The sequence below is a fragment of the Alexandromys fortis genome, unplaced genomic scaffold, assembly GCF_014885135.2.
Source record: "Alexandromys fortis isolate MF-2015 unplaced genomic scaffold, M_Fortis_MF-2015_v1.1 scaffold_27, whole genome shotgun sequence".
In the NCBI taxonomy this organism is placed as follows: Eukaryota; Metazoa; Chordata; class Mammalia; order Rodentia; family Cricetidae; genus Alexandromys; species Alexandromys fortis.
In genome coordinates, this window is record NW_026067952.1 from 508,711 (window position 1) to 535,715 (window position 27,005).

The following is a 27,005-nucleotide window of genomic DNA, read 5'->3' on the forward strand; positions in this document are numbered from 1 at the left end:
CGTTCCCGAGCTGCCAGGCTGGGGCGCGCGGGGGCCGCTGGGATATGGTTCTGCCCGTACTTGGGCCGCCGGTCGGTGTCCCGTCCGGCACCGCGCGGGGTCAACGCGAGGTCGGTGGGGCTTGCAGCTCGGCGTCGGCGGCTGAGGCTCCCGGATCTGAGCAGGAGGAGGTGGGTTTCAGCCAGGCTGAGAGACCCGGGTTCCAGAATCCTACGGGAGGGGACGGAAACGACCTCGGCGGCTGGTTCCGAGGCTCTGTGGACCCGGCAGCGGCGGGGTTCCGAAGCCGGCCCACGGCAGAAGCGCTGCCTCTCGGGAGCACCCTAGACTCTGGTCGCTGGCTTAGAACCTGCGACAGTCGTAGTTCCTAGTGCTAAGAGGAGGGTCCGGAAAGAGGAGCCTCAGGAAGGCAGAGCAGGGTAGGCCGCGGCGGGTCTTTCAGGGCTGATGGTGTATTCCGAAGTGGGAGTGACCCAGTTTAGAGCAGGTGGTCGGCGGTGGAGGCGGGGTCGGGAATTTTATAAAACAGGGCGCAAGGAGTCATGAGCCACGCCGCGAGGCTCCACATCTGAAAGCTGGCTGGATAGACGACGGACCACCGATGAAGCGGGCCCGAGGCTAATGCCCCCGGTACACACCTTGACGTTTCTCAGGGTGCCAGGGCAGGATGTATACGCTGCTTTCGGGGCTGTACAAGTACATGTTCCAGAAGGACGAATACTGTATCCTGATCCTGGGCCTGGACAATGCTGGGAAGACAGTAGGTGCCTATTCCATAACCAAGTCCTATTCCCTGCTTTATGTTTTCTTCTTTGGAAACCTAACCCCCACCCAAGACTACAGGTTAGTTGCCACCAGCCTCCCAAAGAGCATTCAACAGACAGAGGTTCGTGTGTGTGTGTGTGTGTGTGTGTGTGTATGTGTGTGTGAAAGCCCAGAGTTGCCCAAAGCGTGTGGGTGTGGAGGCCTGAATTTTCCCAAAGCGTATGTGTGCGAAGGGATATTTAGGAAAGACACCAGAAAACTGCTTTAGCTGCCACTATAACCATCTCTCTTTCTTTCCTCAGACCTTCTTGGAACAATCAAAAACTCGGTTTAACAAGAACTACAAGGGGATGAGTCTATCTAAAATCACCACCACCGTGGGTCTAAACAGTAAGGGGGCACCTTAGGGATACGAACTTAGGGGTCCCTTAGAGGTGGGTGCTGCAGGCTCCACAGCCCAACTGGCCAGTGGCCAGATCCCTGTCCCTCCATTCTCTGGGATTGGTACCCAAAGGGTTTTCCTTATCCCAGGAAGAGCTGGGACTTTCTGTGTAAAGACTAAGGTCAGGGGCTAGCTCATTCTGTCCTTTCCCCAGTTGGCACTGTGGATGTGGGGAAGGCTCGTCTCATGTTCTGGGACTTAGGTGGGCAAGAAGAGCTGCAGTCTTTGTGGGACAAGGTAAGACAAACCCTCTGCTTCCTGGTGTCTTTCTCTAGACGGCTTCTCTTAGCCTCTTCTTCCATGAGCTTGCCTGTTGTCCACATTTACCCTGAGGGTTTTCTCTTTTTTAAAAATTACTTTTTGCCGGCATGGTGGCGCACGCCTTTAATCCCAGCACTTGGGAGGCAGAGGCAGGCGGATCTCTGTGAGTTCGAGACCAGCCTGGTCTACAAGAGCTAGTTCCAGGACATGCTCCAAAACCACAGAGAAACCCTGTCTCAAAAAACCAAAAGTAAAAAATAAAAAAATAAAAATTACTTTTTATTGAGGGTAGAGGATTATCACAGCATACATGTAGAGGTCAGAGAACAACTTTGTAGTCTGTTTTCTGACATTTACATGGGATCTAGAGATCAAACTCAGATTGTCAGGCTTGCATAGCAAGCACCTTTACCTGCTGAGCGATTTCGTTGGCCCTGTCCAAAGGTTTTCTCTTCAGTCCTATCCCAGGTTCCCAGGTTGCTTTCTGTCTCACTCTGGCAAAACCCAGGGTCAGAATCAACATAGAAGTGGTACCAGAGAAGCTCCCATAGACAACCTAGCCTTTTCCTGATGAGGCCACTGTCAATCCCAAAGAAGCATTGTTCACCAGGGTAGTCAGTGTAGAGCCCTGACTGGGGAACTCTATAACCTGTGCCCTTAGAGGCAGACAGAAATGGCAGAGATCATACATAGGGAGTGTACAAATCTTTTGTTTCCTGGTGAATCTGTCTACCTCATTCTAGCTTCTCATGGTTCTTCCAGATGGTCTCTTCCCCATCTGAGAAGGATTTTTCTCAGAAGCAGATAGCACCTGCCTCCTCTTTGGGCATTGTTTTAGCGTTCCTAAGACTTCTCTCTATATACATTCCTACGCTGGTGTCTCCTCCACCCAGTCTATGCCAGGTACTAGGTCTAGCACTGTGTAGAACAAGCCCTGACTTTCCTTCAGTGGTCTCCTGCCCTGTGAGTTGGCACAGTTATCCGGTGCAGCCCAGTGCTGTGGTACAGGTGCTTCAGCTACTGTCATGCTTCCCAGCAGCCATATATTACAACCGAGGGCCAGTTTTGCTCCCAGTTCTTTCCTGGGCTTCCCTAAGGTGTTTCTTCTTGCTGTAGTTTATCCTATATGCAGAAGGTCTCTGATGGCCACCAGGTTGGACAGAGAGGACAAGCCTCGTTAGGGGGCAGTGATGTACATTGGCACCTCCAAACATGAGACACAGGTGGGGAATCAAATCAATGACCATCTTGTCACAGGTTAGGTCTTGAAGTGGACAGTGAGATGCAGAGTATGTGTATTGGGGTCATCACCAGGATGGTGGCAGAGAGGGAACTTAGCAGAGCTGGCTAGGCCCCCAAGCCTGCCATCTTCTGAGTCACCAGTCACTGCTCTTTGTGATGAACAGCCAGAGTGATTGTTTGTGCACTGCTTAGATATGTACCCCACATTGGGAGGCCTCTTCCAGGAGAAGGGTAGACAGCAACCTTGTCAGCTGGCCATGATGTGACTTCCTGATGGCTGATTGAGTCACCTGTCATCCTTTCTCTGGCCAATCAGGGGCAGTTATCTTTGAGCAAATGGAGCCCACCCAGTGTGCCCACTAGGTAGCCATGTTTGACTCTGCTGGGCTTGTTGCTTTGGTGGACAGGAACCACTCTCCCTTACCCTTGATCCCTATAGTACTTGGGGTTGTAAAGATGTGCAGCAGAGTTGCTTCTAGATTACTAGGAGGTCAGGAAGAAGGGCCTCTTGTCTTACCTTGGTTCCTGGATGCTGTGTCCTGGCCTGAACGTAGCACCTTAGGAAGGTTTCTCATCCTGGTATTCTGCAATAGTGCTACCACACGGGCACTGTGACCCAATGCTGTCTGTCCTGCTAGGGTGACAGGCTGTGTTTTTGTGACTTGAGTCTCCTCTGCTGAAAGGAGAGTCAGTTGACATATGACTGTGGCCCAGTGTCTCATGTTGTTGCTAAGGAGACATGCTTGTATTCTGGTTCCCCCTGACTTTCTTAAGAGATGATATTTCATAGGACTTAGCCATGCTGCCCTATTAAGTGAAGTGCCTAGCAGGGGCTCCGTTGGCCTTGGTGAACGGAACCTATACTGATAAGTTTTTGGTCTGCCACTCAGTCTAGCACAACACCACCAATGGGCCGGTTGCTCTTGACATTGTTCTGGTGAACCCTGAGATAGAAACCAAGTCACCATGTCTGCTGCTTCATTTGCCTTAGGCTTTGGTACCTACTCTGCTGACCGAGCAGAGTGCTTTATCCATAGATCTGTGCACATGCCAGGCTTATATCACTTCTCACATAAGCAGACCAGGTGGGCTATCTGTCTCTGGTCTGTCCCATGTCTAGCTAAGAGTGTTTCCTTCTGCTGGTTATGCAGGTCTCTTTGCCCCTCCCCCAGCGCACATTCATAGCCACAGGTGTGACTTCTCAGCTGAGGTTAGTATGCCTCTCTCATCTCTCTGGCAGCTGTTGGACCTTATGCCTGTGGATGTGATGGGTGACTCTACTTCGTTCCTAAGTCTTGTGCCTAATCACATAAGACGTTCCTGACGACCTCTGGAGCTAGTGCTGCCTGCTGACTCACTAGGCTTGCTGCAACCCTTATATCATCCACTGATATCATAAATGTCTCTACAGTAGGACCTGCCTGCTCTCAGGCCTCTAGCAATAGGCTAACCCACTGTCTTGCTTGAGAGCTAGCAGCTTCTGTGCCAGACCCATTGCAAGGTTGGAACTATTTGGATGGGACTGGCCTCTAGTACTCTATGGGAAATGCAAGTAGGAAGGGAGTTTTACTGACATGGGTGTAGTGTTCCTTTCTTACTTGTCATACAACCTCAGTGGTATACATCCTACCCTGTCTGCAGCACATTATTTTACCAGTCAGTGTTGACTTCTCCCAGTGTGATCCTGATATGAAGTGGCAAGTGTATGCTGTTTGCCCCATATTGACAGGCATTATTTTTCTGATTGGCATAGGAGCTCATACAATGTCTTCATCCCTACGCTTACCTTGCCCCATCTGTTTTCCTCAGGAGTGCTGTCCATTCCTCACCCTTGTTGTTGGAAGCCTACGTCTAACCTGAGATCAGTACTGTCATTTTTGTTCAGGCAGGATAGCTTCCTAGGCAGTGCTGACCTCAGCCATGAGCCTCTTAGCTTCGCAACCTCTAGCTCTGTCTCTTGCCCTTTACTCAGCATGCTATAGCCAGGGCAGCAGGTGAGTTCTCAAGAGCAGCCCATGAGCAGGAGGAAGTAGATGAACCTGCCAGAACCAGCAAGCCTTCCTCAAAGGTGCAATGTTATCTCTACCACTAAATTAGCCCCAGAACGCTTCCTCGCAAGTCTTCCCACTGGGTTGTGCCAATTTTTTCATTGTGGGCCTGGGCTAGCAAAGTTTTCACCACTCCCTCACACAAGGTCTCACCTGTAGCCCCCACTCCCTCCTCTTCCTTCTAGTACTATGCAGAGTGCCATGGTGTCATCTATGTCATTGACTCCACTGATGAGGAGAGACTGTCAGAATCCAAAGAAGCATTTGGTGAGTGTGGCATGGCCACTCGAGGAGGGAGAGAAGATGGGAAGACCTACATCTAGGGAATCGTGTGGGGAGGGGCATACCAAGGGGTGTGTACCAGTCTAATCTGGATCCTCCCACGCCTGGAACTTTCCTTAAGGAAGGCTGGGCTTACACCTGATGCCAATGCCAGAAAACGCCTCATCGTGTTGCTCGGGCTGTCTAGTTTGTGAGGGAAAGGGTGGAAGGGAGCTGTCTGCACACACCTTTGGGCCTGGGCAGAGCCTGCAGTCACAAACAGGATACAGGGTGCAAGGCACCACCTCTCCTGCTTTCCTCAGAGAAGGTGGTTTCGAGTGAAGCATTGGACGGTGTCCCCATCCTGGTGTTGGCCAACAAGCAGGATGTGGAGGTGAGCCCCACAAAGCTGCTGTAGGGCCTCTATTGCCACTGTAAAGAAAGTGACTTGTATGCCTCCAGATTCCATAACCTAGTGTCTCTACCTTCCATCCCAACCTCTCTCTGCCCTTCTTGGGCCCCTCCTTCACACCCTTAGGATCCCCACCTTGCCAACTTCAGTTCCTTTCTTGGTGTCACTGGAGCTGCCACCAGGCATGTTCCTACTAGAGGTTCTTACAGTCAGAGTGCAGATCCATCTTCTTTCCCAAGGGAGGACCAGAAGCTTGTGTCTGTGGGCGTCCCCAGGGATTCTGGGAGTAAGGGGCCTAGAGCAAGACCTGGGAGAAAATTCTGGCTTCAAAGAAGTAGAGTGGGGGGGGGGGCATTGGAGATGGCTCAGAGATTAAGAGCATGTATGCCCTTCCAGAAGACCCGAGTTTGAGTCCCAGTACCCATGTCAGGTGGCTCACAGCCATCTGGGATTGCAGCTCCAGGGGATCTGACACCTCTAGCCTTAGTAGATACCTGTTCTCGTTTGTACATACCCCACCCCGACACATTCATATAGATAATAAAAAAACAAATCTTTAGCTTTTAAAGTGGGAGTAGAGGGGAAAGACAATGGGCATCTTCTGAGACGAGGTGCTACTTCCCTTTGGACTTCTGGCCACACAAAGTTCCCACCATCTTACAAAAGGGGCTCTGTACAGAAAGAACCATGGAGGACATGGTAGCAACCAGTAGCTAGAGGGCCAAGGAAGCTTCATTTTTCTGCGGCCCTGTGTATCTACCTAGTTACATCTAACATGACCTGTTCTCCGTTCGTTTTCCTGAGGACTTCCCCCCACTCCATCTCTGTCCCAAAACTAGTAATAGAGGTCTCCGGTACTTGGTTAAGGAACTCGGGGCATTTCCTTAGATGGAAAGGGGAACAGAGAAGCCACTGAATACTACCAAGGCTTCTCAACCCCAGGACCCTGGATCCTTCCTCACTTGGCACTAGAGCTCCTGACTTAATTCAGTGTTGTGCTGATAGATGCTCTGGGGGTTGTTCTTGGGGGAAGTATGGGATGTTCTCTTGAGAGCTGTGTGTAGATTCCCTAAAGCCCTGGGCACAGCCGTCCGCAGTAGACTTGGACCAGGTACAGCAGGCTCACCTCTACTGAGGGACTGTGGCCTTCCTGAAGCCCAAGTGAACAAACAAGTTGGATGGAGCTAGGTGGTGGAAGTATCTCAGAGTCTCGCCTCCCCTGTCAGACCTGCCTCTCCATTCCTGACATCAAGACTGCATTCAGTGACTGTACCTGCAAGATTGGCCGACGAGACTGTCTGACCCAGGCCTGCTCTGCTCTCACAGGGTGAGTTGAGTCCTCACTCTCTAGAGTTCTCAGGACCAAGGCTAGCCCTGCCTCACACATACTGTCTCCACAGCAAAGGAGTTCGAGAGGGCATCGAATGGATGGTGAAGTGTGTCGTGAGGAACGTTCACCGGCCACCACGGCAGAGGGACATCACATAAGCAATGCCAGCTTCGCAGTCTTGGGACTATTCATCCCTGGTGTTGGAGTACTCCCTGCTGGCTGTGTGCCACCGATGCTGGGGTTGAGCTGGCTGTGTTTGTTCATTCGTTTATTCGCTTTATGTTTTCTCTAAGACAAACTTTTCTCTGTGTCTGGAAAATCTAGGTATCCAGAGACAAATGGGGGGCACACAGGTCATCCAGCTCTAGATGCCCTACCTCCCATTCCACCCCATTCCAGATCTGGGACCCTCCCAAACCTGTAAGGAGGGGTTGGGGTGAGGCTACCCCTAGGCTTGCCTGTTGGCACATTCCAAGTGGAGTTTGAGGGCATCCTGCTTGAAATGGGAGGTCTGTTTCTGGCAGCTGCTTTGTCCAGCTTGCCCATGTAAAAGGTGGGAATGGCCAGGGCTAATCCCCACTTGGAGAAAGACTTAGCCCACATTCCAGAGGCCAGCATGGTCCCTTGTTTTTTTGTTTGGAGTCGAGTGTGTGTGAGACAAGAGTTTTCCGTAACCCATGTTAACCCAGAACCCTTTGCCTCCTTCCCTGTACCTGTGGGAATTGTAGGTGTGGGGGCACCACACTCACCTTTCCACTAGGTTTTGATACAGTCTCAAGACAGGGTTCAGTAGACCTGCCTGGGAAGTCTGACTTCCCTTATTCTCTCTGATTTATCTCCAAAGGAGAAAGCTTATCTAGAAATCTCGCTGAGTGTGCACTTCAGTGCTCCCATATTCAGGTTGTGTGATGTCCTGAGGGCACACCTTTCACCAGGTTATTAGGTGTTGCTATAGCCAGTGCAGGTGGGCTTGGTCCCTACAGGGTCCACGTCAGTCAAGTGCTGGATGGGTGTGAGGTACGGATTCCTGGGGGGCGGCAGCCCTGCCCACTAAGCCTACTAGGTTAAATTCTTCCTCATGTGGCCAGGATAAGGCTGTAAAATAAAAAGTGGCTCCTGTTCAATCATCCCTTCCAGCAGTCAAACACTGGTTCCCCGCTGTCTGGTGATTATAGCCAGAAGCTGCTGCCCTAGAATGCCTGCTGAGCAGGAGCTACCAGGGAGGTTTGTAGCTGTGGCTAAGCCCCGGGTTCAAGACCTAGTGGCTCCTTCAGGAAGAGGGTAGTGGGTACTCTGATTCAAGGAGAGGTCCTATCCCATAGGTGTCCTATGACCTGGGTTGAATCCTTCCTAGAGTATCCTCCTGGGAATTAAAGAATAGGCTGCTCATAAGATGGACAAACCAAGGGGAAGTCTAGCATGGAGCATCAGACATTCAAGATGTCTCTCTGGCCACCTCCCCTCAATTCTGTGAACATTGAGCAAGATTAGGAGCTTCATGGAGTGACCTTTGGGACAGAGCTGCAGATTGAGAACAGCTATCTTTCTGAAATGAATAGCTTTATAAAAAGTCCAGAACTTGGAAGGCAGAGGCAGGCACATCTCTGTGAGTTCAAGGCCAGCCTAGTCTACAGAGCGAATGCCAGGGCTGTTATACAGAGAAACCCTGTCTCAAAACACAGCAAAAAAATAAAACCTGAGAAGGTGTAAGGTTAGGGTGACATTGATTGGGAGCACAGAATAAAGTCACATACAGTGCAGAGTTAGCCAGTCACAAGAAAATTGCTGCATTAGCAGCTCTACAGATGAGGCATCCTAGCCTCGGAAGAGCGTGTAATCCTGAACTTCACTCCATTGGAGAGCTGTTACAGAGGCTGCAGGGCCTCCTGTGATAGTGGTGAACCCCATTTTCCTGGGTTTACCAGGGCCTGCTGCAGTCACCACAACCCTTTAAAAGAAATGTCCCAGAAAGTCAAAATTCCATGATGGTGTGTTCAGAGCTCATACAAAGAAGTCAGGCGAGACCATATGGGTTGCTAAGTTCAAAGAACATTAAACAAGACGTGAAAGTAGGAACAAAATGCCCATGGAAACAAAGGGCAGGGCTATTCAAAGAGGGGCTTTCAGGCTAGACTGCCTGATAAAAGTCCCTGGAGCCCTCTGTTGGAAAAGGTTAAGGAGGGCCAACATGTATTTGGGACTGACACCTGACATTTCCTGCAAGGAACCTTTTTTCATCTCCTTGGGCTAACAGAGCCTTTCCAGGGTTCTGACCCTGTCTACAAAGTAAGGAAGAACTGTGTAAAGTTGAAGACCAAGGCCAGGGCAGAGCAGTTACAGTGAGGACAGCACTGTTCTGAACTTGAGCAGCTGGCTGAGGTGCTTGTAGGGCGCAGGCCCCTCTGAGTATTCCTGTTATGTTAGGGTAGAAGAGGGCAGGATTGGGGAATATTTGGGGTCTATCTTCTGTAGTTTAAGTCCTAAGCTCCTATAGTCTCACTCCATGCCAGTGCCAGATGGTGCTGTAAAAGCTAAGAACTCCCATGCTCAAGCTCATGGGGAAAGTACACATATATAAGCACCCCAGCTTCCAGTGTAGTTAGGCTGGACAATTTCATATAGATAAGTCCTGGAACCTCCCATAAGGGCTTTGAGGCTTGGCTGGTGGAAGGATGAAGGAGTGACCCCCTATCAGTTTAGAAGCTGGCTGGACACAGAACACTGCAGGTCTGCAAGAAGGGATCTTCCCAGATAGCTGTCCTCCTGTGTTTCATTTTTTGAGACAAGGCTTCTCTGTGTAGCCCTGGACCAGGCTGGCCTCAAACTCAAAGACAGCCTCCCAAGTGCTGGGATTAAAAGTGTGTGCCACCATTGTCTGGCATTGCTTCTCTCTTTTTCGAGGCAGAGTCTGTAGCTTTGGCTGCCCTGGAACTGTACCAGGATACTTAGCACCTCTGTGACACTCAAATTGTGTAAGCCAAGGCATGAACACCATCCTGTCAATTGGTTTTATTGAACAGCCCTGGGCGCTCAAAATGTCCGGCAAGAAGCATCTAGCAGACCCACCCATCATGCCCTGAGGTTTCAGATCCATTAGATGGTAAAGACTTGCAGTGGATCAGCCAGTTGTCACATCACTGGGGCTCCGGCCAGAAGACCTGAGTAATGCTCTGCTTCCTGTTAACAGCACCGCAAGCTGGACACACTCTAGAGGCCTGTAGAGATACCTGCTAGGCACTGCAGCCCGGCCAAGTGCACACCCTAGGCCCCCAGCCCACCACCTGGGGAGACGCTGGATGGGCTGGAGAGGGTCAGACCCCAACCTGGAGTTGCAGTTGCCAACAGGCCCAGCAGCGGCAGAGGTCACAGGAGGGGCACTGGAAAAGCGCTGTGTCTTCAGTTGCACAGGCTGGGCACACAAACACTGCTGCAGGAGGTCTGAGTGAGCACAGTCCCAGGGCCCTGCCATAACCAGCAGTCCCTGTTGCCCCTATCGCTTACTCCGATCAGGCCTCATAAGCTTCACTGGGGTAGAACCATCAGACTTCACACTCTGGACTGGCCTCTGTCTAAGGAAGGATGAGATCTTACTCTGGGTCTTCTCAGGTTTCTTGGACACTGAAGGACCTACAGACATCAATGTAAGAAGCATGTGTTTCCCTCCTGTTCGCTCCTGAGTGTGAGGGCCACAGTGTGACACGGCAAGGGTGGAGGGAGTCATTAAGGGGGCCCTCACCTGCTTTTGTGTCCTCGGAGAGCTCAGGAAGCCCAGTTGTGCTCTCTTCCCTGGGACCTGGTAGCTCCAAGCCCTTGCTTGTGGTTGGCAAGCCCATAAGGTCCGCACAGGTCTGCTGAAACTGGGGCTTGTGGTGGGGACGCACAAACATGCCAAACCCTGAGGGGAACTTTTGTTTAGGCTCTGCACTTCTTACATACAGCCCCTACACCGCCCTCTCTCTAGAACCTATGCCTCACATTCAAGGACTACATACTCTGTAGCAGGGATAAGTGTTCAGGTTTTGTGGTAGTCAGTGCAGCCACCACAGCCAGCACCTTGCCCAGGTCATCATCCTGTTTGTATGCCCTCAGAGCTGCCATAAGCTGGCTGCAGTCTGTAGGTCCCAGAGTCTTGCGGATGTCGGATAGGTAGGCACTCACAGCATGCTGGCCGGGTTTCTCTACTGTACACCCCACTTTTGGACAATTGCTGAGGTCTCCTGGTGGGAGAGAAGTTACTGGGAGTCCCTCCCCATTCTGCTTCCTCCCAGATATCCCTGTAGAGTCTGTCAGCTGCTCAGGACAAATGGGTTTAAGAATCAAGCAGTCCAATACAACTCTTCACAGATTTTTAAGTCCCACATGAGGTCTTTAGTACCTTTAGGAGGCAGATGGGCAGACAGGTGAGGCCTCCCCTGGTTCAGGTGCTCCCCAGGATCCAGCTGTCTACCTATACCTTCAGACAAAGTTGGTTTAGTTTCTTGACACTCTCCTTCCTGGAGAAATATGCTCCTAAGACTAGACCTCACACTCCTCAGACAGGAAAGGGACCACATCACAGACCCACCCAACTGGCTTTGAGGGCCCAGACAATGGCTCCAACTCAGGAGCCTAAGTACAGACATTAGGAACCTCACCAAAAGGTGAATTTCCCCCGATCGAATAAAGTCCCTCTGCCACACCTGCCCTGCAGCAAGCACTGGAACAGGCACTGCATCTGTGCAGGGGCCAGCTCAGCTATTCAGTCAGGACAGAAGTAGGACAAGTACCCAGCTGCCAAGACTCTAGCATGAATTCCCCAGGGGACGATCTCTTGGATGCCTAGGCTAGGAGACAGAGTTCATCCAACAAATACTGCTATTGTTGGCAACAGAATCAGCTTGGCTGATTTAGACAAGCAAAACCCTAGGGATGTCTACTATGCCAATCTCAGGTGTAAACTGCCCTGCAAATCTAAGACTGAGGGTCTAGCCTGGGGCCTTGCTCACTGGTGGGGTCCGCAGCTGACTGGGCTTGTTCTCGGAAGGGAAGGCCACGCTCTGGCTGGTAGCCACAGCGTTGGCCTGTCAGCTGGAAGCAGACGTCTTCAAACTGCTGCTTGTGGTGAGGTCGTACAAACTGGTAGAAGCCTGTAAAGAATAGATGTCTGAGTTTATGGGCTCCATGCACTGTGACTGATGGGCTTGGGGCTCTGCGGACCATGGCCTGCCCACCAGGACCTTTCTCTAGGAAACAGAGACAACCCTGGGCCCTAGTAGCCTTCAGAACCAGTTTCACCCCACCACTGTGGTGTTAGCCCTATAGCAGAATTTTGAAGGGGGAGCACACCTTTAAATAGAGTGTGCTTCTTAGGGTCTTCAGCAAAGAGGCTGATGAGAGAAGCCACTAGGGCTTCAAAGTCATCAGAACCCTTATAGTGCTGTAGGGTCTGGGTAAAGGTGTTGAAGTTGGCGTGGCTCAATGCTTGCTTCACTGCTACCATGAACAGTTTGGCTCTGTCTTCTTGTGTGTCAGCCACTGGTTTCTCCTGCAAGACAAATGATCAAAAGTCCTATCAGAGTCAGCACAGAGTCTAGGGCCAGGGGATAATGACTTGCATTCAGGCTACTGCCTGTGAACCATCTACTGGGACAAGAAGCAGAGAGGGCTGCTGGAGACCAAAGTCCAGCTCTGGTGTGTGGTGAAGCTTAGGCCCATCTCAAACCTCACCGAAGGACCCAGGAAACTATAGGAGCCTGTGTAGTTTGCTGCCCCACAGCACATGTTGTGGAGAACACTTCTCAACAGGTTCAACCCTAGGTCTGCACATCTCAGACCTGCAGAGAACTTGTAAACCAAGGCAGCTCCCACACCCACCGTTTGCTTAGGCCCTTCCCAGATAGTCTACTTCCTGATACATCATCCTTCCTGGGCTCTGTCTGATTCTTCTCACAAGCAGGATAAAGACAAAAGCCACCACACTTGGGGATTTCCAGCAGACAAAGGGTTAATGGCTCAGGCTGTAACTTAATTTTTCACTGGAAACTAGGAACACACTGCACCTCCTCATATGGATAATTCAGTGTCCATACTCAGAAAGAGCCAGTACCAAGCCGTTCTGCTCATTATAGTAGAGGAAACCACGACCTCAAATAAACCTCAAATAAAATGGGCCTAAGGGTCAGGCTGGATTCTAGCAGAAAAAGACAAAGATCTCTTGAGCAGGGCTGGAAAAGTTTCTTGAGCAGGGTGAGCATTGCACATGCCTGTAATCACAACACCTGGGAGGTGGAGGCAGGAGGATCAGGAGTTAAAAGTCATTCTTGGTTACATAGTGAGTTCAAGGCCAGCCTCTTTGTGACCCTCTAAAAACTAAAAAACATAGGGGAAAGAGGGGTTGTCCTCTTAAAGAATGGCAAATTAGAGTCCCTAGGTTATCAACATCATGGCCATTCAAATCTAATCACACCCTTTGCTTGGTTGGGGCAATGGGCACCAGAGGCAAAATTCCCACATACGCCTACAAGCAGTTAGCTTGGCTGCAGGAGTGGCTGACATACCGGATGACTGACCAGCCTGACCTTCCTCCTTCCTCCTCTCTGCTCAACAGACGGCCTCTTCTCACATCGGAGAGACAGGGTGGAGGAGCCAGGTGCCTGAGGGAAATACAGCTGTGGTCCCAAACCAAACCCAGAGTTCCCAAAGCACCTGTGATATCCTTTTGGGTCTCCAAGATCCTCGCCTGTGTCCGGAACAGAAGGATGAAGGGAGGGGTCTCATCCCTAACCCTGGCGGCAGTGCTGAGATCCTGTCCCTTTGATGCCCTGCCACTTGTCTTTGTTGTTTGCAGGTAGCAGTGAGAGCCACAGGAAGGACAGGTTGTGGTAACTGACTGTCCGAGCAGGGATGGAGGGAAGAGCTCCAAGTCAGACCTAGGAACTCACAGGCTTTTGGGCAAAGGCCTCCGAGGAAAAGGAGCTCGAGACTCCATTCACACAACATAGGCTGGAAGAAGAAAGGTCAGCTTTGGGCACAGCAGGGGGCAGGATGTGCTAGATTTGGGGCGAACTGTGCCAGACTGACACCCTAAAGATACGGTGGTGGCATCATGGAAGACAGGGCCTGGGGAATAAGGCATGGTACAGCAGAGGTGCTGAAATCTCTCACTTGCTCAGCTGTGTGCTGGAAAGGGCCATATTCGTGCCAGGCACCCTCACCCTGCCTCATACCTGCTCCTTCTCAGATGTCTCAGCCTTCTGGTCATTGTACTCTAAGGCAGCTAGCAGCCCCACAGGCCTCTGCTGGGCAGAAACTGGCTGCTGCTCATACTCCACACACAGGCTGCTCTCAGAGTCTCCAGAAGCCGACAATCCTAAAGAAATGTGTTGACAGAACGCTTACCAGGAAGCAAGGATGCTGTCTCTGTCATGTGTGGTTTATACCCAACCCAACACACCTATGGGCCTCAGGCTGGGCACATGCACATCCAAGCTCATGGCTTTCCTGGTGGAGAGAAGAGGGCTGGACAATGTAGCCTCCTTGACAGCAGATTCTCTCTCACTTACACTCGAGGTCATAGCCTGGTAAACTGGCAAAGGCATCTGTAGAATTATAAGGTGAGAAGGCTTACATCCATTGCTCCTCAGAGAAGGGACCCCAGCTTCTTTATGGGACACAAGCAAGTCAACTGGGCATTTGGAGCTCACAGTTTTCTGAGCAACACGGAAGAACTGGGCTACATCTCGGATGACATGGCCAAAGTTGTCATACACCTTGAGGTAAGGGCGCACCCAGGAGGGCAGCTGGGCCCTGGCATCAGCATAGGCGAACCTGGAGGGTGGATGCATGGCAATCAGCTCAGGTCCTCTACCACACAGACGAAGGGCCATCCCTGCCCTACGGCCACTACACTCAAGCCACAAAGTGAAGGACTAGTATCTGCTGGCGGGGCCAGAATGGTTGCTGTAGGCCTCACACAGGGGAAAGAGGGTCTAGGGTCTAGAAAGTAGAAGGATATGCGGGTGGCCACAGAGCCCTCCTGTACCTGTGGTCACATAGGAAGATGGCCCCATAGTCATGGCGGTGGCGGATAACCCTCCCAATTGCCTGGTTTACAGCCCTAGATGCCTGTTGCTGGTACCATTCCTGGCCAGAGAGGCACTAAAAAGGAAAGAATTTTGGTTATTAGGGCCCTTGATCCCCAAAGTTCCCTGCTCACCCAGAACTGTGGTATCTCACCTGACCTCCAGCTCCACTCTGGGCTCTCAACTCATCCAAGAACTGCATCTTGAGGATAATACGGGGATCCATTCGTGGGGGATATGGGAGGCCCGTGACAATCACGCCACGACCGTTCATGTCTGAGAAGTCCAGCCCTTCACTGGCCTAGAACATAGGAAATAGGCTCTCCTCTCCCCTGATGGTCTCCACCTCGGCTTAGGGTGTCAAAGGAGACTGCTTGTTCATTTCCCAGCCACCCAGCCATGAATAATCACACAGAAGCTGTATTAATTACAACACTGATTGGCCAATAGCTTAGGCATATTTCTAGCCAACTCTTACATCTTTTTTTTTAATTATTTATTTATTATGTATACAATATTCTGTCTGTGTGTATGTCTGCTGGCCAGAAGAGGGCACCAGACCTCTTTACAGATGGTTGTGAGCCACCATGTGGTTGCCGGGAATTGAACTCAGGACCTTTGGAAGAGCAGGCAATGCTCTTAACCACTGAGCCATCTCTCCAGCCCCCCAACTCTTACATCTTAAATTAACCCATTTCTAACAGATGAACAGAATGAACAGAAATGGGTTAACTTAAGATGCAAGAGTTGGAAATATGCATAAGCTATTGGCCATGTTGTAATTAATACAGTTTCTTCTGTGTGATTCTTTGGGTCTGAGCAGCCAGGAAAAGAATGCACAGTCTCTGCCAACATCGGGGTCTACCCATGTCCTAACCCTTTCAGCCACCGATTCCAGGTATTACATGGACAAGTGGTGTGGGAGGTCCTTCTGTCTATATGTTGCTTTTATTGGTTAATGAATAAAGAGCTGCTTTGAGCCTATGGCAAGAGCAGAAGCTAGGCTGTATGCTGAGAGAAAGAGGGCGGAGTCAGGAGATAAACGCTGGGAACTTTACCAGGTAAACCACAGCCACACGGCATGGCATGTGATAAACAGATTAATAGAAATGGGTTAAATTAACATGTAAGAGTTAGCCAATAAGAAGCTAAAGCTAATGGGCCAAGCAGTGATTTAATTAATACAGTTTCTGTGTGATTATTTCAGGTCTAAGCTAGCAGGGTGGCCGGGAGCCAACCAGCAGCCTCCTTCTACAATCAAGTGGAAGAACCAACACAGCTGGGCCCAGGTCAATTCTGCCACTCAGAACCTCCTGCCTAACTCTGGCCTTGGCTATTAGTGCCCAGTAGGGCCCTTATTAGGGCTCATTACTAACTTACTTTACTGGATGTAAGACCCAAGGCAGGAGTCTTGTTTTAGCCTATGCAAGGAAAACAGGTAGGAATGAAGATGACCTGCAGAGACCTCACCTTTCCCCGGCACACTGCTAAGAAGATGGCTCCACTAGACCCAGGGGAAGCAACTTGCTGGTAGTAGGCATCAATGACCTAGATGAAAAGGATGGCCAGCCAAGTTTAGTTTCCTGTCCTTCTCAAGTGATACCCAAATCTTATTTTCTGAGAAGGATGGACTCAGCTGGGTGGGACACAAGGGTTCTGAAAGCATTTTCATGATCCCATCACTAGAGAGGCACACCCAACACCCAGAGCCTGCCCAGGGTTTCCAGAAAACACAGGGAACCCCAAGGACTCAGGCAGGAAGACGAGCTGCCATTATCTACATGCCAGACCATAGCAGGGGCTTACTAAGAGGTAACACAGCCCAGAACAGCCTGGAGCCAGCCAGAGAGGCAAGCACAACCTGACTCCTAGTTTGTCACAGACCTCTGAGAAGCTGCCTTTGTTCCTGGGTTCCACAAACAGAGGCTTCAGCACCTCCACCTTCTTGGCCAAGTCTTGTGCCTGTGATGAAAAGCCAGGATGTGAACGGACAGGTGAGGGCAGTGGCCACAGCCTGTATCATGGCTCCGCCCAACTACCTGGCCCAGACTTTCAGTCTCAGGAGTACATGTAAGGGAACGCACCCGCCAAAACTCCAGGCTCTTCTCCATGACAGGGTAGGAAGGGAAGAAGACCAGAAGCCCATGGGGCACCACACGAGCGATATTGCCTGGAAGTGTCACAGCTGTGGTTTAGGCAAAGCTTAGAAGATGGCTGAGGACCCTGTTGGTTCTCAGAAATGGAAACCCCATGGGATGGACTAGGGTAGAGGGTCTAGGACCAGACCAGCTATGAACAGGGTTTCCTAAGGAAGGAACAAAGATCTGTGTGGAGCAGTACTTACCCAGAGCCTTTCCCAAGGAAGATAGGCACTCACTGGAAAACCTGTACAATAGAGGTTACTGCCATGAGAGACCTAGATCTCAGTAATCCACAACACTACAGAAAGGCCCCCAAACCAGCAGTCCTCCTTACCTTTTGTCATAGGCAGAGCTCAGCTGGGTACCATCAGGGCCTCTGGGGATAACCCCCACCCAGAGCTGGTTCTTATCAATGATGTGGGGGTTCTCTAGACAGACAGGAAATGGTCTGGGAATGGCCGGAAGAAACAGATAATAAAAAGACCCGAGGTCTGAGACCCTTCAGGACGCTGGCCCACAGGAAGCCCTGGCGTACAGGCCAACATCCCCACCCCCATCCACCAGGTTCCAGCCAGAGGTGGCTCATACATCTGCATCTCCAGAGCGAAGGAGGACAGGGGAGCCAGTGTGCCACTGGTGAGGATAAGGGTGCGGACTCCTTGGCAGACAAGTTCACGCATGCTGTGGCTGGGACTGAAACACCAGTAGCTCAGCACCTTCCCTGCAGGAGAATTAGTTTTAAAGATAAGACTGGGGTCCAGCGTCCTCATCTACTGTGTTGAGAGAGCAAGCTACCTACAGCCGCATAGGTACACAATCAGGACAAAAGCCAAGGTCTGAGCTGGGGCCTGAGCCTAGCCTATAATCTAGTCCCTCTCAGGGGTCCAGAAAGCAAGAAGAGGTTGACCCAGGATACTGGCAGATACAAAGACATCTGTAGAAACCATGACATGTGGCACTGGACTTGGGAATTACTCTGCCAAAATTACACAGGAGGGAAAAACATCCAAACTCTTGACATTTAAACATAACTGCTAAAAAGGGAATCAAACTCCCAGACTCTGGTCACATCGGCAACAGGCAAGGTCACTGACTAGATCCACACTGTTCATTCCCAGTGGTCTCTGACGTTCCAAAAATTAAAACACCACAACTTAAGAGTCACTGAAGGGAAAGGCAGGTGCCATCAGAGACGATTTCCTTCCTAGGTTGGAGCTTGGCCTGCTTGAACTTGAGGCTGTCAACAAAATTCATAGAAGTGTGCCCTAAGCCAGGGAGGGAATGCCTTGCCGGGCCCTGGTTCTGCCACTGCCCCACAAGGTGACTCTGGATAGGCAACAGTGCTTTCAGCTCCCCCAGGTCTCTGGCCGTTGGCGGTCACAAGTGTACTAGTATGCAAAGGCTGGGCAGAGTAGAAAACTTCCTACAGTGCAAGTTTATACCTTGTTTCCTAGATGCAGTGGTGCTCCAGGCATCTGACCGCTGAGCTGCCCTGCGGTGGCTGGTTTCAGGGTGTATGTGTACCTAGAAGGACACACATACATATATGCCCGCCCAAGTCCTAGACAACGCCCCCACAGGTCCGAGACCGCTATACTAATACACATCCTGGAAGCTGCTCTTACCTTGTAAGAATGTGAGATACCCAGCCCCACCAAAGAACCAGGGCGGCCTTCAGGAGGGTCCACACCGAACACAATCTGAAAGGCAAGATAGCATAGCAAAAAGATCCCAAGTACCTTCATGCTGAGATGGAAACTAAGGTCTCTTAGCCCAGCAAACAAGAGCCCGAGGCTACTTCACCTTGCTCTAAGTCCACCCTCTACTCAGATGTTCAGGGGCCTCATTTGCCCAACCATGAAACTAGACAGCAGACCCAGGCTGAGGGGAAGTAGTTTATCCCTCCTGTACCCCCCTTAAAATGGCTCCAGAGCTCTCTTGGGGTTCTCCTACTGGGAGCCACTTGCACATATAAGGAATGCAGCAGCCTATACAGCCCTTACTAACTCAATTCACTCTTCTTCAGTACCTCTTGGTACTCCAGATTAATCTAGAAGCTCAATTCAAAGTTGACCTCCCCAAATCCATCTGACAGGGAACATACAGAATCAGAACTCACCACAACAAATGAGAATAACAGTGAAGCAACACAACAACAGCAACAAGAGATCAAAGAGCGGAAGAGCTGAATAAAAGCAAACACCAGCCACCTGTGCCTTTTATAGGAATGGTGGATAGATGTCCAGTCCCTATACAAACCCACACAATTCTATAGAAGATTTCAAAAACCAAAGGAAACCAAAGGCATGGGTTAGGCAGCATGAGCAGGAGCAACAAAGCCTCCGGCAGCAAGGAAACCTTTTCATCAAGTCTACCAAAAGACAGAAAAGGCAGGTAGAAGATATAAGATACGCCTATCATCTGAGGTGAGCACACAGGACTTACAAAGCCCTCAAATCAGTGAGAAACACAGACCGTATCAAAGAAGCACATCACAGTGAAAAACCACATCCACAGGTAATAGAAGTAAATAAGAGAACACTAAGGACAGGTGGAAGTGTTACTCATGGTTCTGACTTCCCTCAAGAGGACCTCTTTACATAGACCTTGCAAAAGTAGCTTCCCACTGACCTTCCTAATAGGTAGACCCTCCTTCACTGTCTCCCTGTCGCCTCCAGCTAATCCGACAACCCCAAACTCTTATCCAGGGGTATGCTGTGAGGAGAAGCCCCAGGCACTGTATTCCACCCACTGTCCACTGGACCTGTTGTTGGCTGTGGAGGGAACCATTGTGCCAATCTCTGTACCTCTAGTAGCTCCAGGGAGGACTGGCTTCCCACTTGGGCCAGGTGAACAGGGCCCCGTGTTCTCTCAGAACACCTGTGTCTACCTAGACTCCTGAGTTGCCTTCATCATTCTCATCACCATCTGAAGGGATGAAGTGGTTTAACTCATTCCTTCCTGGGCCTTGCATGGGGAGTTTAGAAACACACAACAATGTAAACTGACCACATGAGGGAAGAGCAGGGCTCCCTGACCCCATGGAACTCATGTATTTCTCCAAGAACCCACAACACAAAAATCTAAATTTAAAGAACAAAAGACGTCTCAGACTAACACATCAACCGGTCCTAAAACACCAGACAGGTTTGTGGGAGATAAAGAGAAAAAGAATCAACAAGAATCCCAGGAGACTAAGACTGGTTCTACACACAAGCACGGTGGGGTGGGTTAAGGGGAAGCGTCACCCCGTAGTGTGAGTGCCCGTGTTCACTCATATGCGAGCGTTCATAAGTGTCTGACCCAGGTTAGCAACAGGGGGAAAAGAAAGGATGCCAGTCTAGAAGCCTCAAGCTCTACCTCTGGTGGAACCTTCTTGTCTGACAAAAATCTGACGAGCACCCAGCTTTTCTGTGCTCATTCCCACGTCCTGACAAGAACTCCTAGCACCGACACTTATGCTAGAAGCAGTCGAGAGAAAAGCACCTTTTCAACTGCTGAGGAACATGCTAGCAAGGATCTACTTAGCACAGAAGGGGGGGGGGGCAGGGAGGGTACCAGGGGCCTTTGGAGCAGCTGCTAAAGAGATTCCAAACCATTGGGCAAGCAGGTCTATGTTCCAAAAGGCATGGATATGGGAGATATCCCTTTTATCAACAAAGTGGAGAACAGAGATTATACTGTTCACATGAGCCCTCTAGGTTCAGGTCTGGGAATAGCAGGGCCTCCTCTTGTGACTAGAGCTGAGGATGAGCTCAGTGGGAAGTAGAGAAGGCCCTTGCTGGTCAGCAGAGAGCAATCTGCCTAATAGGGGCTAGGCTTTCTACACTGGGGACAATGCATGCTCTAAGACAGGATGGCTGAGTGGCCTGGCTGTGGGTGTACAGCAGACCTAGACAGCAAGAAGTCACAGACACAACAGTCACGCATAGGTAACCATCCTGGGACGCAAGATGCCTGGGGATACCTACTGTGCTTCTGGAGAAGTAATTGGAGGGGTGAGCCCAGTCTAGAGGACAATGGTGTACTGAAACTTTCTGCAATGCTGCCACTCATGGAGTGGAAGGCTAAGACTGCGATGTCCCTTATCACAGGGCACTAGTGGAGTCTAAATCACTCCTGACCTCACTCTTCACAGGACCTTGATCCTAGAGCACTACTCTGATGTATCTGGTCGCTGAACAGTCAAAAATGTCCCAATCTGTTCTCAGTCACCTCCCACTGAGGTGTACAGGTGCTTAAGGGTTTGTTAACCATAGTCATGTGATATGAGGACCTTTGTCCATTCCCTGAGGCCCTTGCTGTCACCTGCAGAAACAGAGACTCCCCAGTAATTGAAAGCAGTCTCCTACCTGGATAATGTCCATGAGTTTTTGCAGCCCAGCCGTGTTGGTGAACACACCAGGACCTGTGGAGCATGGGAGAGTTGGCATCCACACAAGCAGAAGAGACTGAGTCCCACATTAAAAGGAGCCAGCACAGATTCACTACCTCACGTCTGCTGAAGTAACCAGACTCCCCATAACCAAGATCAAGGACAGGATGCTAAAGAAGGCAGATGACCTGTTCTTCCTGGTGTCAAGGAGCAGTCATACGGGGAATCTCCCCAAAGGAGTACAGGCTTCCAGATAACTGCGAGGTCCAATGGTGGGGGGGAGGGGGGCTGCTGTCCCCTAGCGCATAACAGACACTGCTGCATGCGGTACTGCAGACCTCACCCCACTCCACAGAACAGCCCATAACAACACTGCCCTAGCATGGAGAGATGGCTCAGAGGTTAAGAGCACTGGCTGCTCTTCCAGAGGACCTGGGTTCAATTACCAGCACCCACATGGCAGCTCACAACTGTCTTAAATTCAGTTCCAGGAGATCTGACACCTTCACACAATGCACATAAAATAAAATAAAATAAATCATTAAAAAAAGAACACTATCCTTTGGAAACTGGATCTCCCTAAGTAAGCTGAAATTGGGGCTGATAGCTAGGGGGAGAAGTCAGAGAGGACTACATCTCACTTAATCCACTAAGATCTCTGATATTCCTTTGTAAAAGGTGACTAACTAGGACATACTATAGTAAGAAACCAAACATAGGGAGCTGGAGAGATGGCTCAGGGGTTAAGAACACTGACTGTTCTTCCAGAGGTCCTGAGTTCAATTCCCAGCAACCACGTGGTGGCTCACAACCATCTATAATGAATTTCGGTACCCTCTTTTGACATGCAAGCAGAACATAAATAAATCTAAAAGAGGAAGAAAGAAAGAAAGAAAGAAAGAAAGAAAGAAAGAAAGAAAGAAAGAAAGAAAGAAAGGAAGGAAGGAAGGAAGGAAGGAAGGAAGACGGAGGGAGGAAGGAAAAAAAGAAGAGAAAGAAAGAAAGAACGCACGCACGCACAAATGGGAAAGCTGCCAAAGAGCATAAGGTTGGCCAAATGTCACTGCCGCCTCCGCGTCTCCATCAGAAAGAGGAAGCTAGATGGACTCTGGCCAATCCTGTAATCTTAGAACTCTAGAGACAAAGGCAAGAGGATCAAGTTCAAAGCCGAGATATATAGCAAGAACTTCTCCCAGAAATCCAAGGGCTAGGGATGGAGCATTGCCTACCATGAATGAGATCCTGGGCTCACTCTCCAGAACTACCCAACAATAAGTAAACAAGCACGCAGGGTGAGTTGGTTGGGAGCTTCACTGACTGGATTCTTGTTCATGAGGAGGGCATGACAGCAACCTGTTGACACTGGGAGCCAAGTGCTACCCTGCAACCTGTGCTGACTGCTGGACATGGAACAATAACCCCCACCCTGTTCTTCTACAAGAAAACCACTAGCCTGGCATACTCCTCCATATAGGCAACCCAAGACTCACGTCCTGCCAGGTGCTGGATTATCTGGTCCAGTGATTCCAAAATGCAGCCTTTGGTTTGAAATGTTATTTGGGCTTCAGCAAACAGCTCAAAGATGTAGCTGCCAAAGAGAAGAACAGAAGCTTGAGACTGAGGAGGCAAGGCTGTGTGTGAGCCTACAAGGTGGGTGGCCTTCAAATTTCTTGCACTCAGCAATAATTGCTGAGTACTTCAACAAGGCCAGCATTGGGGATAAGATGCTTCTCCTTTCAGTAATCTGGTAGGCAGAGGACAGTGAGTTACTGTCATGAGAATCACGACCTACTAAGGAAAACACCAGGCACCTGGGCGAGAGACCACAATCGGGGGTGGCCTGAGTGCAGGTCCTTAGAGGCAATAACTCTGGGTAGTAACTCTAAGAACCTTGGGAAGAGATGCCACAGAATAGGGGAGGCTGTGGCAGGGTCTTCAGGTGCAGGTAGAGAAGGCCAAGAAGGCACACTAGAACCTAGGTCGGGTTGGTGTATCTGGCTTATCTGGAAGTAAGTGGGAGTACCCAGGTTAGTGCTCAGGGAGACAGTAGGAAGCTCCAGACCCCAGAAAATGCTTTAACATCCATTACCCAGACCAGGTCCTAGCACAGCTACTGGCTGTGTGCCCATAAAAGCAACCCTTCAGCCCCAGCTAGAGTCTCTCCAGGCTACCTATAATTGTTCAGGAAAAACAATCCAAGAGCCCTAAACAGGCCTCAGTGATAGCACAGGCAGTCCCAAAGAAAAAGTCTAGTTCTAACTGGCACTTAATGTATCAACAAGGGGCCAGAGAGAGTTGGAGGAAAAAGCTGGAGGAGACACTGTGCAGTAGTGTGTGTTGTTACTCCCAATGTTTTCAATGACTACATAAAAAGCTGGCAACTGAGCCGGGCAGTGATGGCACACGTCTTTAAACCCAGCACTCGGGAGGCAGAGACAGGCGGATCTCTGTGAGTTTGAGGCCAGCCTGGTCTACAAAGCAAGTTCCAGGACAGGCCCCAAAGCTACAAAGAAACTCTGTCTGGAAAACTCAAAAAAGGAAAGGGAAAGGGAAGGGAAAGGGAAAGGGGAAGGGGAAGGGAAAGGGGGAAGGGGAAGGGGGAAGGGGGNAAAGGAAAGGGGGAAGGGGAAGGGGAAGGGGGAAGGGGGAAGGGGAAGGGGAAGGGGAAGGGAAAGGGAAAGGGAAAGGAAAGGAAAGGAAAGGAAAGGAAAGGAAAGGGGGAAGGGGAAGGGGAAGGGGGAAGGGGGAAGGGGAAGGGGAAGGGGAAGGGAAAGGGAAAGGGAAAGGAAAGGAAAGGAAAGGAAAGGAAAGGAAAGGGGGAAGGGGAAGGGGAAGGGGGAAGGGGGAAGGGGAAGGGGAAGGGGAAGGGAAAGGGAAAGGGAAAGGAAAGGAAAGGAAAGGAAAGGAAAGGAAAGGGGGAAGGGGAAGGGGAAGGGGGAAGGGGGAAGGGGAAGGGGAAGGGGAAGGGAAAGGGAAAGGGAAAGGGAAAGGGAAAGGAAAGGAAAGGAAAGGAAAGGAAAGGAAAGGAAAGGAAAGGAAAGGAAAGGAAAGGGAGAGATGGCTCAGCGGTTAAGAGTGCTTGCTCCTTTTCCAGAGGACCTGAGTTTGGTTTCTAAAACCCATATAGGGTAGCTCACGACTATTAACTCTAGATCCAAGACATCAAACACCCTCTTCTAAACTTCACAGCCACCAGCATACGAGGCACACATTTACACAGACACACACACACACACATTCAGAAAGAAAAATAAATCCTTTTTAAAAACCTGGTAACTCTTTTTAAGCCTTGAAAATTGAAACCAGACCCCACTGCTGGGTGAAGTACTCAGACAGAACCTCATGAGGACACTACCTCCAACCCTAAACAGGACTTGGGGTAATGAGGTCAGCATCTGTCCCTCACCTTCCAGGTTTGGTGACTCCTTTGTCATCCCCAGGCAGCTGGACAGCATCAATAGCCCCCTCCAAGCGAAGCAGGATCACTGTGGATCAAGGGCACATCAGGGGCATGCCTCCCGTCCAGCCCAAGGGGAAGGAGGAGAAACACTTACTCTTCAGCTTTGCGATGTCTTCCAGCTCCATGTTGAACCCTGGGCGAGAAAGTAGGTATACAATTCCTCAGGGTTCTAGCTTTAAGAACCGGAGTTCCCAGTGTAGAAAGGGTCGGTGGGTGAGAGGTTAGGTGGGATCCACATTTGAACTGGACACAACAGTATGAGCCCACGTTCACATTTAGAAATACACATAAATACATCCATGTACAGAGGTTCTTCATACTCTGCTCCCCAAAGTCTTAAAAATAATTAACGGGCAGTAATCATCAGCATGTGCCCACATGCGCTCCGACAGAACATATGAGGACATATGAGGATAGAGAAGAGAATGAAACATCGGAAGGAAAGCCAGGGCTTGTTGGAGGCTAGCATGTGTCAGGTCTGGGCAGGAAGCAGTAGAGTATCACAAGCACAGTGGCTAGACCAGGTTAGCAGGACACAGAATACCTTCAAGAGGATTGCAGTGGGATACTGAGCCAACCACAGATGAGTAATGATTAATATTGGTTAATACTGTCAACCTGATAAGCTCGAGAATAAGCTAGGACAAAAATCTCTGGTCATGTCTGTTCATAAAAGAAGTTTCTAGGGGGAGCTAGAAAGATGGCTCAGTGGTTAAGAGCATTGCCTGCTCTTCCAAAGGTTCTGAGTTCAATTCCCAGCAACCACGTGGTGGCTTACAACTATCTGTAATGGGGTCTGGTGCCCTCTTCTGGCCTGCAGACACACACACAGACAGAATATTGCATACATAATAAATAAATAAATAAATAAATAAATAAATAAATAAATAAATATTTCTAGGAAGAGCCATTCCACTGGCTAAAGTTCTAGATTAAATAAAAAGTAAAAGGTGAAGAAAGAAAGAAAGAAAGAAAGAAAGAAAGAAAGAAAGAAAGAAAGAAAGAAAGGAAGGAAGGAAGACAGACAGACGCAGGGTGTGGTGGTGTGGTGCACACCTAGGAGGCAGAGACAAGAGGATTTCTGTGAGTTCCAGGCCAGGCTGGTCTACGTAGAGATCCAGTACAGCCAGGGCTACACAGAGAAACCCTGTCTCAAGAAAGAAAAAGTGAGGTTCAATAGCATCTCTCTCGCTTTCTTCCCTCTCATTCCCTCCCTTCTACCCTCACTTTTGACTCCTGACCACAAACTCACCAGCTGCTCAAGCCCTCGTCACTACAAAGCCCCAGTTATGATGGGCTATACTCTGAGAATGTGAACCACGATAATTCTTCTTTCCTAAGTTGCTTTGGTTAGGTATTTTGTTACGACAAGGAGAAAACTAATCAGTGTTCAGACATGCTATTTAAACACTGTTCCCCTCTGAAGACAGCAATCACTAATTTAGAATCAATTCAAGCTTTCAGAACTGAAATGGGCAGTGTGTGTTCATCTTTCCCACTATGAACAGTGCCACCACAGAGCTGACAAATCTTTACATTATTGCTGCTTTAAAATTAAAGGGCTGAATGAGACATCACCACCTTGAGCTAACTGATAATTTACTGAATCTAGGCATCAAATCCTCACAACATTACCAAAGAAAAGGAAGGAGAAGGTAGCCATGAGCCATTAAAGATAATTAGAAGCCGGGTGGTGGTGACACGGCGGTGACACACGCCTTTAATCCCAGCACTTGGTAAGCAGAGGCAGGCAGATCCTGTGAATTCAAGGCCAGCCTGGTCTACAAGAGCTAGTTTCAGGACAGCTACGGCTATTACACAGAGGAACCTTGTCTTGAAAAAAAGACAAACAACAAAAAAGATGAATTAGAAGTTGGGTAAGAGACCACTCAGAGAAGCAGAGCTATGGCTTGATGGCCAACCTCCTTCTTGATAGATGGAAGTTCCCTGGGTGTTCAGTTCATCGTGTATCTTATAAGTGATCTATTTTCTTTTGTGTGTGCTGTATGCATATATGCCTGTGTGCATATCCGTGTCTATCAGCACTTGTGCACATAGTGCCCAAAGGACGATAACAGTTGTCTTCCTCAATTGCTCATCAGCTTAATTTCCTTAAAAGAAGGTCTCTCACTGAACTTGAAACTCAGTGTTTTGGCTGGCAGGCCAGTGAGCTACCAGATTTCACCTGTCTCTGTATCTGTAACACTG

The 27,005-nt window shown here is 49.9% G+C and overlaps 2 protein-coding genes across 7 annotated transcripts in view; one reads left to right on the forward strand and one right to left on the reverse strand.

Moving 5' to 3' along the window:
• The first annotated feature begins 11 nt into the window (after positions 1 to 11).
• Arfrp1 (ADP ribosylation factor related protein 1) lies at positions 12 to 9,632 on the forward strand. Of its 4 annotated transcripts, none has more exons than XM_050150762.1 (8): positions 14 to 170; positions 654 to 760; positions 1,068 to 1,155; positions 1,362 to 1,444; positions 4,944 to 5,025; positions 5,343 to 5,413; positions 6,658 to 6,758; positions 6,832 to 9,632. In XM_050150762.1, the coding sequence occupies exons 2-8, from the start codon at positions 668 to 670 to the stop codon at positions 6,917 to 6,919; spliced, it is 606 nt and encodes a 201-aa protein (XP_050006719.1). In that variant the 5' UTR covers positions 14 to 170; positions 654 to 667; the 3' UTR covers positions 6,920 to 9,632. The 4 variants fall into 4 exon arrangements, 3 of the variants coding, with proteins under 3 accessions (XP_050006719.1, XP_050006720.1, XP_050006722.1); XM_050150763.1 differs by having other exon boundaries at positions 134 to 170; positions 654 to 764; XR_007593361.1 differs by lacking the exon at positions 5,343 to 5,413 and having other exon boundaries at positions 12 to 170.
• A 123-nt stretch (positions 9,633 to 9,755) lies between these two features.
• Rtel1 (regulator of telomere elongation helicase 1) overlaps positions 9,756 to 27,005 on the reverse strand; it is a 32,660-nt gene continuing 15,410 nt past the window's right edge. For 2 of the 3 annotated variants that reach the window (XM_050150752.1, XM_050150755.1), the window contains 26 exons: positions 24,892 to 24,930; positions 24,744 to 24,822; positions 22,828 to 22,925; positions 21,315 to 21,370; positions 18,588 to 18,662; positions 18,405 to 18,486; positions 17,551 to 17,683; positions 17,297 to 17,410; positions 17,166 to 17,206; positions 16,906 to 16,991; positions 16,706 to 16,783; positions 16,292 to 16,369; positions 14,976 to 15,122; positions 14,782 to 14,897; positions 14,444 to 14,567; positions 14,194 to 14,338; positions 13,967 to 14,109; positions 13,298 to 13,393; positions 12,087 to 12,285; positions 11,747 to 11,887; positions 11,137 to 11,214; positions 10,754 to 10,978; positions 10,498 to 10,656; positions 10,263 to 10,388; positions 10,085 to 10,188; positions 9,756 to 9,976 (listed from right to left, as the gene is read on the reverse strand). In XM_050150752.1, the coding sequence (XP_050006709.1) occupies positions 9,896 to 9,976; positions 10,085 to 10,188; positions 10,263 to 10,388; positions 10,498 to 10,656; positions 10,754 to 10,978; positions 11,137 to 11,214; positions 11,747 to 11,887; positions 12,087 to 12,285; positions 13,298 to 13,393; positions 13,967 to 14,109; positions 14,194 to 14,338; positions 14,444 to 14,567; positions 14,782 to 14,897; positions 14,976 to 15,122; positions 16,292 to 16,369; positions 16,706 to 16,783; positions 16,906 to 16,991; positions 17,166 to 17,206; positions 17,297 to 17,410; positions 17,551 to 17,683; positions 18,405 to 18,486; positions 18,588 to 18,662; positions 21,315 to 21,370; positions 22,828 to 22,925; positions 24,744 to 24,822; positions 24,892 to 24,930 (2,843 nt within the window). In that variant the 3' untranslated portion in view covers positions 9,756 to 9,895. The remainder of the gene's footprint in view (positions 9,977 to 10,084; positions 10,189 to 10,262; positions 10,389 to 10,497; positions 10,657 to 10,753; positions 10,979 to 11,136; positions 11,215 to 11,746; positions 11,888 to 12,086; positions 12,286 to 13,297; positions 13,394 to 13,966; positions 14,110 to 14,193; positions 14,339 to 14,443; positions 14,568 to 14,781; positions 14,898 to 14,975; positions 15,123 to 16,291; positions 16,370 to 16,705; positions 16,784 to 16,905; positions 16,992 to 17,165; positions 17,207 to 17,296; positions 17,411 to 17,550; positions 17,684 to 18,404; positions 18,487 to 18,587; positions 18,663 to 21,314; positions 21,371 to 22,827; positions 22,926 to 24,743; positions 24,823 to 24,891; positions 24,931 to 27,005) is intronic. The other variant, XM_050150753.1, reaches the window with a different exon arrangement.